The sequence below is a fragment of the Poromitra crassiceps genome (assembly GCF_964638095.1).
Source record: "Poromitra crassiceps genome assembly, chromosome: 22".
NCBI classification, from domain to species: Eukaryota; Metazoa; Chordata; class Actinopteri; order Beryciformes; family Melamphaidae; genus Poromitra; species Poromitra crassiceps.
In genome coordinates this window covers 5100415-5112330 of record NC_139647.1, presented here as the reverse complement: position 1 = coordinate 5112330, position 11916 = coordinate 5100415, and the positions used below count along the sequence as shown (strand labels likewise).

The following is an 11916-nucleotide window of genomic DNA, read 5'->3' as shown; positions in this document are numbered from 1 at the left end:
GCAGAGGGAAGCGATAGCGAGGATGAGTGGCTGGTACCCAAAGCCGTTTCCATGGTGATTAACTCCAGGCTGTAGCTGGCTGACAGTGGTTTACTGTGGCAGCCAGGGCCATGGCATCATTAGCGAGAGCAGACGTTATCCACTGTAGCAGTGTCACTTCAACACTTTGTAGGACTTCATTTGAACTTTGTGGTTGGCTGTTAAATGGAATGGAGGGCCAAAGGTTTTAACTGGCGAGTGTGAAAGGCTCTTAGAGGAGTATCCAGCAAAGCATCTAGCTAAGTCTCCCTACATCCCCTCTCCTCCTCTTCTCCCTGTCCCCTTAGTCTTACTAGGTCCCCCTACATACCCTCACTCCCGCTCCTCTCAGCCCCCCTCTTGTCTCTCTCTCCTGCAGTGTATAACAGATGCGCTGAGGGCCAGGGGCATCAACTCCTCCACCTCTCTGCCGGATGATGTGCTGGACTTTGTCCGGAGGCACCCGCTGATGTCCCAGCAAGTCCAGCCTTCAGACAGACGCCCCCTACTGTTCAGGAGGACCACAGACTACACCCAGATGGCTGTACACATGGTCCAGGGCCTCGATGGACAAACATACCATGTACTGTACATGGGCACAGGTGTGTGGCGCGTGTATATTTCGGCACCATTTCTGCAGTCTTCGTTTGTTTATTTGATCATCAAAAATAATGTACAGTCATGCATTCATTAAGATCATGTGGTCGTCTTAGAAGGCTAAGAAAAGATTGGCTGTCCGAGAGTGGCATTTCACATTTCAATAAATAATCATATAAAGAAAAAAATCATACTCGCTAATTACAATTTTCAATACAAACATCAGCTAGAAAACATGGGCTAGAAATTTGAAGGGTCTGTGCCATTGCGTAAGAGGTGACCACAGTAGCTTCCTGTTGGCTGTTTGTCCATGTTTTATCCCCCCCCCCCCCCCCCACGATTTTTATCCCCCATTAGTGCTCATTTTAATTTATTTATCCTGGTTGCCGATCTGGGGAGAGCTGAAACTGGCTCCATGCTTCCTCCGAGACATGGGCAGTAGCCAGCCGCTTCTTTTCACCTGACAGTGAAAGCTTCACCGGTAGGACATAGCACGTGGGAGGTTCACGCTATTCCAACGAGTTCCCCTCCCTCCGAACAGGCACCACATCAGCGACCAGGATATTGCATGTTTTGGTGTGGGGTTCCTATATGAAGGAACCCCCTCAGGGGGCACGGGGAGAACATGCAAACTCCACACAGAAAAGTTATTTTGACGACCCCAGACGGGCGGTGGGCACTCGAGGACATGCGGGCGGGCACGCACTCCTTCAGCGCTCACAGCGTCCCAGGTGGGAATCGAACCCAGGACCTTCTAGCTGTGAGGCGACAGCGCTTACCACTGCGCCACCGTGCCCCCCTGTGCTCCCTGTGCTGTTTGTCCATGTTTGATGAGCCTGGTGTTGTCTGCTGTCACACAGATGAAGGCTGGTTGCACAAGGCTGTGGAGGTGGACGCTCAGCTCCACATCATAGAGGAGCTTCAGCTGTTTGAGGAGCCACAGATGCTGACTAGCCTGCTCATCTCTGCCACACAGGTAGCGTGTCTGATGACCCTTCACACTCATTCACACACACAGGGTAGGCTCAGGCCTACCAGGGGCCCTGATGACCCTTCTCTCTCACTCACACACACAGGGTAGGCTCCGGCCTACCAGAGGCCCTGATGACCCTTATCTCACACACACACACACACACACACACACACACACACACACACACACACACAGGCTAGACTCAGGCCTACCAGGGGCCCTTTACGAGGGTTCCACGTGGTCCCCAGCACATTGACTCGCTGAACGTCGCCATTATTTAATTTACAAGAAGTTAACACAATTAGAGAATGTAGAATAATTACTATTTCGGTCATCGTTTCTCTGTTATCTCTCTACCTACAATACAGATAGTTCAGAAATCATTCTGGACAAAATCGAACAATAACAACATTTTCAGATTTGGGTTCCGAGAGACACAATCTCATCCAATGGGAATAATGTGAATGGGAACGCTGGCCTGCAGCGCTCATGTCTGCCCTCTCCTCTCCTCCTCCCCCCACAGAGGAGTGTGTACGTAGGCTCTCCATCAGGCGTGGTGCAGCTGCCCCTCTCCACCTGCCACAGATACACTTCCTGCTACGACTGTGTCTTTGCCAGGGACCCCCACTGTGCCTGGAGCGGAGCCCAGTGCGTGGAGGTGATGTCACAGGCAGACAGGTGGGTGTCTACACGTGTGTGTGTGTGTGTGTGTGTGTGTGTGTGTGTGTGTGTGTGTGTGTGTGTGTGTGTGTGTGTGTGTGTGTGTGTGTGTGTGTGTGTGTGGTCATGAATAGATAACTGAAACCATGGCTCACATCTTAAATGGTTGCCATGCATACAAAGGGCTTTACATATGTAGGCATGACAGATTAGTGGATCTGATATCAAAAGATATCTCTTCTATTTTCGAGTCTTCAATATCGCTTTTTAAACACTCTATTGTGAAGCCGAGCATGTTCAGTCTAACCTTGCTTGCAAGATGGATAACCTCGCGAGATCAAAAGAGATTCTCTCGACGTAATAGTGAAACAACGTAATGTGAAGCTAAACCGTCCATCTGGCAGCGTCAGGTTATGTTCAGTCTGTCTTTGTCTTTGTCTTTATTTAAGATCCCCATTAGCTACAGCAGAGCTGCAGCTATTCTTCCTGGGGTCAAACAACTTGCATAGTTTCAAGACATCAAACAATTTGCATAGTTTCAATCACATACAAAATTTACATTCTGTGTAAAAAATACATTCTGTACAAACGGTACAGTTTTGGATATTACATACATACATACTGTACCTTTCAAGGTATTGCATACATCAGAAATACTTACATATCATTACAGATGTGTAGAATATACATAAACTACATCACATATTATGTGTATATACCATTACCATATCTTATATATATAATTATACATATAACTATTACCATCACCATATATATTATATATTATCACAGTAGTAAGTGCTGTTTTACCAATAATTTAAAATGTTTTTTGCTTTTCTTTTGTGTAATATATGTGGGAAGGGTGTTCCATTCCTGCATACCTCTAAACATGACAGTTATTTTCATCGCATTTGTTCTAACTACTGGAAGTGTAAAACCTCCTGCAGTAGCATGTCTAGTTGAGTATGTGTGCCTGTTATGACTTAGAGTTACATTTTCATACAGAGATAAGGGGTCTTTAGTGTCAAGAATATTCCACATAAACATAAGAAGTGAATAGAGTAGTCTATTTTTTACAAATGACCAATCCAAGGAGCTGTGCATGGCTGACATTTGTTTTATGATCACAACGAAGTGCAATCCTAGCTGCTTTATTTTGTCTGTGTCTGTGTCTGTGTAGTGACGATTCAGATGTGTTCTCAAATATTCCAGCTAACACTCCTGATGTTGTTGTTGTCAATGAAAATCGTAGAGAGGTGTTTGTTACCAACCAAATACCAACAGCTGGAGCAGACCATTTCACAGCTGGGCTACAGGTGTAAACTTCTAGTTTTCGTATTTGGTAGCCTAGGTCATGTCCATAAGCTGGTTGTGAGAGGCCTTCAGATGGCTGGTCTCCCAAAGAGAAAGGCCAAGCAGTTAGCGAGATATTGTTCAGTATCTACTATTATCGGCAGCCGCTCAATATGGAGGAGGCGCTGCTTTTTGAACCCATGAAGTGGATACTGACCGCTACCTTGCATTACAGTATAACTGTATATATCAACCTGCCATGTTATCATCCTGTGTGTTTCTTATGTGTATGCATTATTGTGTTTGCCGTCTGGGCACTCATGTAACTGACTGACTCCCAGAATTTGACTGCACTATTACTGTTTATGCCCTTTGCATACTTGTATTTATGTGGACATAAATAAATATTTCAAATGTGAGAGAGAGAGAGAGTGGCGCTGAAGGAATGCGTGCCCGTCCGCATGTCCTCGAGTGCCCACCGCCCGGGTGGGGTCATCAAAAGGGCCTTTCTGTGTGGAGTTTGCATGTTCTCCCCGTGCCTCCCGGGGGCTTCCTTCATATAGGAACCCCCTTCACCAAAACATGCAATATCCTAGTTGCTAATGTGGTTCCTCCTCTGGTCGTTAAGGGTGCCTGTTCAGAGGGAGGGGAACTGGTTGGAATAGCATGAACCTCCCACGTGCTATGTCCTACCAGTGAAGTTTCCCCTGTCAGGTGAAAAGAAGCGGCTGGCTAACTGCCCATGTCTCGGAGGAAGCATGGAGCCAGTTTCGGCTCTCCCCAGATCGGCAGAGGGTGGAGTAGCAACCAGGATAAATAAATAAAATTAGCACTAATGGGGGATAAAAATGGGATAAAAAATCGGGGGGGGGGGGGGGGGGGGGAGAGAATGTGTGCATGGTTTGATCAGGTGATTCAGTTCTCTGCTGGTGCCCTTGCTAACCTGAAGTACACCTCGTGACACCGTGCACGGTCACAGTAGTCACAGCTCTTGCGTAATCAGGAGCCTGGCAGAAACTTGGTGTTGACAGTCATAGTAAACACAGCAGGCAGCCGTGAACTTTGAGTGTGCTGATTCGTCTCAGGGAATACGCCTACTCAGTAGAAATCCATTAGTGAAGCAATAAAACATAATGAGACTAATTTCAAGGGGGCGAGTGAGAGAATAAGAGAGAAGAGAAAAGAGGAGAGAAGAGAAGAGAATGTACCACAGAATAATGGTGCAGTTTAGTATGAATACCAACCTCAATACCAACCATGGTGTCTACTTTGTATGTTACAGCCAGAGCCGTGTATATAGAAGAGTCGCAACATCTCCATTCACTCCAATGGACCAGTTTTTTACTCTCAAGAGTTCCAGGAAGTAAGGTTCTGGATTAAGCAGCACTGTCGAGTTGCAGCAAAATGGACAGTTTGTGTTGTACTTTGAAAGTTTTTTTTTGCTGTCTTGCCCTCTTTCTTTGTATGTTACAGCCGATAGAATGCCTTCTTTCCGGGGTCGGCATGGCATTGACGTTTCCTAGAATCCTTATCAAAAGAGCTTTACTTGGACAAATTCAGAATGAGAAGAGACCATAGAACTTTTCACTCGGACCAAACAACAACAACAAAAAACTTGATTTGTTTTTATTTGTGATTGTGATTTATTGATTTATTCGCCTTTTCCCCCCTGAGTGAAATGTTCTACGGTGTCTTGTGATTGTGAATATAGCTGAATCGCTTGGTTTGTCCAAGTCCCAGATTTGACCAAACGTCTGGATGGAGTAATGAACGCAGAGTTCAATCTGGCAATGGCGGGACTGACTGAAGTGATGTGTGTTGAGTGTCATGTCTTCCTCTCTCGACAGATCCACTTTAACCCAAGACATCCAGCGTGGCAACAGGGGGTGTGAGAACACAGAAGCCGGTACGCAGAAAGTTCGCTTTGTTTTTTTTATCACAATGAACGATCAAAGAGCGTTTTAAAATAGAGAATGTTCGGCAGGACTAGAAAGTTGTCTCGTTGTCATCAGATGGCACGAGGGACTCTTTGAGAGTTGATTATGCAGAGCTGAGCTTCACTAATCACCTGTTGTGTCATCTCTCCAGAGACAAAGATCAACTGTTTGATATTCAAGACAGGCCGACTCTTTCACACACGTTACAATTCAATCAAATGTACTGTAGCGTCTTCTGTCTCCCCATTGTTCTTTTCTGCATGAACTACTATGATGGCTGGAATTGCGAAAATTATCATTTGAGTTTATATCGCAATAATTCTAGATTCGGTTTCTTGTAATTAACATATAAAGTGACAGGTCAAAGGCAATTAGAAAGTGTTTCAAGATCAACTGTATAGTGCAGCCGTGCAGTTAAGACTTCTCACCGTGTCTCAATGTGTCTGGGGTCGGCGTGTGTTTCAGACGTGGTCCAGCGGAGGCGCTCTGTCTGGGTGGGGGATGACGTGCTGCTGCAGTGTGAGCTCAGCTCCAACCTGGCGACCCCCGTGTGGACCCTGGACGGCAGCGAGCTCCAGGGCTACGGCCTCGACGTGGGCTTCAGGACCGGCACCGACGGCCTGCTAATCATCGAGGCCCGACCCGACCAGAGCGGACGGTACACCTGCCACGCCCTCGAGAACGACATCCAGGTTGCCGTCGTTACCTACAATGTCACCGTCCGCCTGGACCTTCCTCCTCCGCCGCCTGTTGTGCCCACTGGAGAGCCCTACAGTCCGCCCATCGCTCTGCAGACACCCAGTGAGCCCCCCTCTTCTGAGAGGCCCCCGCCCCCGGACCCTCTGCCCCCGCAGTCAGAGCTGCTCTCCCCGAGGAACATGGAGGCCATGTACCTGTCCCTCATCACCATCCTCGGGGGGCTGTGCATCGTGCTGACCGTGGTGCTGCTCTACGTGGGCTTCTGCCTGCAAGTGGGCCACAGGGGGAAGTACTCCCTCCGCGCCGCCGCTGCCGCCGCCTACCCGGACAGGAAGAGACACGGCAGGAACAGGAAGCAACACCGTAGCTCCTCCCACATGGAACTGAAGACCATCTCTAGCCACTGCAACCGCAACGGCATTTGTAACGGCAACGGAGTTTGTAACGGGACGTCGAAGCGATGTAACGGCGACGCCCGGGACGGAGGCCTTCTCCAGATCGTTCCTGGGCAGGGACACGCGTCGTCCAATCAGGAGCCTCCGCCCCCGGCGCCCCCTCTCCCCCCTCCCTCCCTGGGATGCGACTTCCCCAGCGGCCTGTCGGCCACTCTGCCCAGCGTGCTGCGCAGGATGAACGGGAACAGCTACATGCTGCTGACGCAGAGCGACTCTGAACGCACGTCTCCGCTCGGCTACTCCTTCAGCGACGAACTCAGCCGCATCCTGGAGAAGAGGAAGCACACGCAGTTGCTGCCCAGGCCCGACGAGAGCTCTGTGTAAAAGACCACTGAGAGGTGTGCAGTGTTATCCCCCCCTGTGGCGGGAGGACTGAAGCGTTCTCGCCTGGTGCTGAAGTGCCTGTCATACAGCTTATCATTGCTGATAGACTAAAGCAATGAGAGAGTCTTATCTATATTTGTGAACGTTTTTTCTTCTCTCCCCAAATTCCATGTTTAGACATTCCTGGTTTTTGTCCCTCAGAGGAGTTTGTCGACCCTATTTCTCAATTTTATAACAAAACAGTGAGAATGAGGGGCCAAGCATGAACTGTAAAGAAAGTCTAATCTACCTCACCTCAATATTACTTAGCAGGCCATCTACAGACAAAATACGGCTAAGTCTGGGTCGGTGTAAACGCCCCGTTACGGAGCCTGACCCAGTCTGGCTCGGTGTAACCGCCCCTTTTACGGAGCCTGATCCAGTCTGGGTCGGTGTAACCGCCCCGTTACGGAGCCTGAGCCAGTGTGAGGCTAAGCCTGAGAGAGAGGAGGCTCATGGGAATATACATGTGAAGACCGCTGCTATATGACAGCGATATTTGGCTTGTTTCAAAATGGATGGCAGCTAGCCAATGTTTGTTTGCATTAACAAGTGCACAGATGGCCTATGCATTTTTAACACATGTTTCATTCACACATTATAAATATTGAAGGAAATGGACATGGTATAGACAGTTTTCATGAAATTGTGTTGCTAGGGAACAGTTTGGAACCTAGCTCAGTTATTGTACTAGCAAACACTGCAACAGAAAGTAAGCTGGGGGCAATTTAGAATGTTTATGTTGAAACAGTCTATATAGGAAGGAATTAAGTTGCAATGTTTTATTATTGACCATGTAACTGCAATAACCAAAACAAAAATATTATAAACTCATGACAGTACTTTCCATTAACCATCACTAATAAATGGTGAATTAATCATTATTTCATATTTCCTCTTACCAACTAATAATTGATTATTAGTTAATTCCCTAATCCCCACATTGTTTTGTTTAATTAATTAATTAATTAATTATGTATATAATGTGCATTATTTAATTATTTAAATAAATCAAATAACTATTATATTGTATCAACTGTTAAGAAAGTAAATGAATGACCTTTGACTGCCGTAGTTAACAATTTATCAGTCATTTTATTAACCAGGTTGAACTTTTAAATACTTACATGTAAGTAGCGATGCAACAAATAAATTAGCAACTAATCAGCAAAGCATTACGTGGGCCCTGATACAAATTTGCAACTGAGGTCCACAATTCAACATAATGGTAAATAAGTTGTTTGTAAGCCACACTAAGCATACTCGTATACAGTTGCAACTGATTCTTACAGTTCTTAGTAAAGGAAGGGTTAACAAGTAAGCAACTCGTAAACAAAGGAAATTAAGGACATTAATCAAGTCATTGTTATTTAAGCATGAAATGAAATACTTGCTGAGAAATAATTATTCTATAATATAATTATAATTCTATAATTATTATATAATTTAATCACCATTTGTTAATGATGGTTATTGTGAAGTGTTAATTGACGACCCAGAGGAAATATGACAGTGTTAATGATCTTAATGCACTTTAAATGCCAGTTTGAACGGCCTTGATGAAACAGATGAGTAAAAGGGGACACTACAAGACACGAGACTCACATGGGAATCTAATCAAACCAAGTCAACAACCACCAGACAAGAGGGAGAGGAACGTCTTGACGGGATGCTTCTCAATATGGAGGCCACAGCTGTGTCTACTGGACCTGTTTGGGAGAAAATGGAGAATAAAAAGCAAACAGTGACATTGACTGTGGTTCAGCTGGGCCAGAACCCAGCGCTGTGCTGAGTGAGAGCCAGCATGAGGCCATCACAGAAGAACAACTCTGGACCGCGGCGTTAAAACCCACAAGCATCCAAGGTAAGTTTGTATCATGCAAACACATCATCTCCAACATCTCCAGGCTGATTGCCAAGCGAGCACTTTAAGAAATGGACCAAGAGGTCAGAGTGCAGCCTCACTGCAGCAATAGCTTAAGAACTAGTTCCACGCTGAAGAGAAGTGGGAGCACAATGTTGTTTTAGCTCATGACTGTTTAAGGATTGATTTCAGCCAAAGCCTTCCATATCTCAACTCCTGTGCTGTTGATCATTTGTCGAAAAAGTTTCGGGTCCTCAGCGATGCCAAAGAAACGACTTTGTCTCTTTCACACAAAATGTGACAGTGTCGTTCATTTGTGAGAGGAATGCATCCATGGAAGGCACATTTCAGGAGCAACGAGGCAATTTAAAGTGCTTCTACATAAAACATGAAAAGCATTGAGACAAAGTGAAAATAAAACTCATAAAAGAACACACACAAATTGCAATTCAAAAAGTGATTTACGGAGTCATGAAAAGGACAGTAAATTATTGACAATTAAAAAGTGAAGCAAAGCAATAGTACAGACAAGAGATAGGAAAGATAAAAGAGTTAGAAAGTAAACTAGTGCAGTTCAAATCAAGTGGAAGTCATTAAAAACACAGCGAGGCTACAGGGCTGAAACGAGAGCTTCATGTGAAACGCTAGCAGCTCTCAGCTTCAATGGCTTTCTTCGTTTCTTGTCATCTCTTCAGAGGTGTTGTCGTCTTTCAAAGATTCCCTTTCTTGTTTCCGTGTCTCTTTTACCTGCATCACACTTTCTCTTAAGACAAGCCTGCTCGTTATCTCACTCACTCCCCCCCCAGCTCCCCTCCCCCCAGCTGTTCAGTTTCCTGATCTATCTCGTCTGTCTGCACCATCTCTCTGCTGCTGCTCCTCTGTCAGAGGGCAGCATTAGCAAGACCAAGTCTGACCCACTGTTCCCTGAAGAGAGGTGAGAGAGCGAGAGAGAGAGATGCACCTGAGGAGGTGTGAGAGAGAGATCGATCCCCCGGAGACTATAGCATTCTCAAGCTCCCAATTATTTTCTCATACCCTCAGACTCAGACTAGACTTCGCTTTATGCATCACGGTAAGGCAAACAAATAAGCAGACACAAATATGCACCATACATAAACATACAGTCGAGGTCAGAAGTTGAAGTCATTAAAACTAGTTTTTTTTTTTACCACTCCACATATCTCCTGTAAAAACAAACTATAGTTTGGCAAGTCGGTTAGGACATCTACTTTGTGGATGACATCAATATTTTTTCCCAACAATTGTTTACAGACCGATTATGTCATGTATAATTCCCATATCACAATCAAAAGTGTACATACACTAATATAAGTTGACTGTGCCTTTAAACAGTTTGGAAAATCCAGAAAATTATGTCATGGCTTTAGAAGCTTCTGATAGGCTAATTGACATCATTCTAGTCAATTGGAGGTATACCCGTGGAAGGGTTATGGTTGGGGGGGGTAGGGTTTAGAGTTAGGGTGAATGTAGAGATGAATGTACTTTGGCGTGAAAAGTGCAAATCAATCCTAGAACAATTGCAAAGGGCCTTGTAGAGATGCTGGAGGAAATGGGTACAAACGTATATCTAAATTATATCCACAGTAAAACAAGTCCTAACCTGAAAGGCCAGCCAACCCACTGGAATTATGATATTCTGATTATAAGCGAAATAATCTGTCTGTAAACAATTGTTGGAAAGATTACTTGTGTCATGCACAAAGTAGATGTCCTAACGAACCGACTTGCCAAACTATCGTTTTTTAACATGAAATCTGTCAGTTTTAATGACTTCAACCTAAGTGTATGTAAACTTCCCACTTCATCTGTACATAAACATAACATACACCTCAATAGAGTTTTGGTCTGAGTGAAATGTTATGTGGTCTCTCCCAATTCTAAATATAGCTGAACCGTTTGGTTTGAACAAGTAAAACTATTTTTATAAGCATTTCACGAAATGTCTATGGGAAAATAAATGGCGGATGAAAATCTCTGGTACAGTGCTGAAGCAGGAAGTAGGCGGTCACTTTGCCTCACACACCTCAATAGATACACACACACACCTCAATAGATGCACATACACACACTTGATTGGATGTAAAGTAGGAGAGACAGGCCTGTGAAGTCATGGTGTGGGATCACAAAGGCAAGATGCTTTGTGGTCTGCAGCACTGATCATCGAAGACCTTCATGAAGGCCCTCTCACCTCCTCCTCCTCCCAGAGCATGTGAGGAGGTGAGAGCTCCTTCATGAAGGCCCTCTCATCTCCTCCTCCCAGAGCATGTGAGGAGATGAGAAGACCTTCATGAAGGAGCTCTCACCTCCTCCCAGAGCATGTGAGGAGGTGAGAGCTCCTTCATGAAGGAGCTCTCACCTCCTCCTCCTCCTCCCAGAGCATGTGAGGAGGTGAGAGCTCCTTCATGAAGGCCCTCTCACCTCCTCCTCCCAGAGCATGTGAGGAGGTGAGAGCTCCTTCATGAAGGCCCTCTCACCTCCTCCTCCCAGAGCATGTGAGGAGATGAGAGCTCCTTCATGAAGGCCCTCTCACCTCCTCCTCCCAGAGCATGTGAGGAGATGAGAGCGGCCACAGCTCTTATTTCTGACGTTTGCACAGTCGATCCCCACGAGGACACTTTGAATCACAGTTATGTAAATGACTTTCAGCTGCGTTTGAAAGTGTGTCGTAGTGTGTCAGGTCTGGTGCTAACTCTAGCACGGTGCTAACTCTGTCGTAGTGTCAGGTGTCAGGTCCGGTGCTAACTCTAGCACGGTGCTAACTCTGTCGTAGTGTCAGGTGTCAGGTCTGGTGCTAACTCTAGCACGGTGCTAACTCTGTCGTAGTGTCAGGTGTCAGGTCTGGTGCTAACTCTAGCACGGTGCTAACTCTGTCGTAGTGTCAGGTGTCAGGTCTGGTGCTAACTCTAGCACGGTGCTAACTCTGTCGTAGTGTCAGGTGTCAGGTCTGGTGCTAACTCTAGAATGGTGCTAACTCTGTCGTAGTGTCAGGTGTCAGGTCTGGTGCTAACTCTAGCATGGTGCTAACTGTCATAGTGT

General features: G+C 45.9%; 1 protein-coding gene across 1 annotated transcript in view; it reads left to right on the top strand.

The window, feature by feature from the left end:
• Window positions 1-7032, top strand: part of LOC310796002 (semaphorin-4G-like) — a 23184-nt gene extending 16152 nt beyond the window's left edge. The window contains exons 10-14 of the mRNA XM_083658149.1: window positions 398-620; window positions 1476-1591; window positions 2112-2266; window positions 5389-5447; window positions 5944-7032. Coding sequence (XP_083514275.1) covers window positions 398-620; window positions 1476-1591; window positions 2112-2266; window positions 5389-5447; window positions 5944-6956 — 1566 coding nt within the window. The 3' untranslated portion in view covers window positions 6957-7032. The remainder of the gene's footprint in view (window positions 1-397; window positions 621-1475; window positions 1592-2111; window positions 2267-5388; window positions 5448-5943) is intronic.
• Window positions 7033-11916: the final 4884 nt, after the last annotated feature.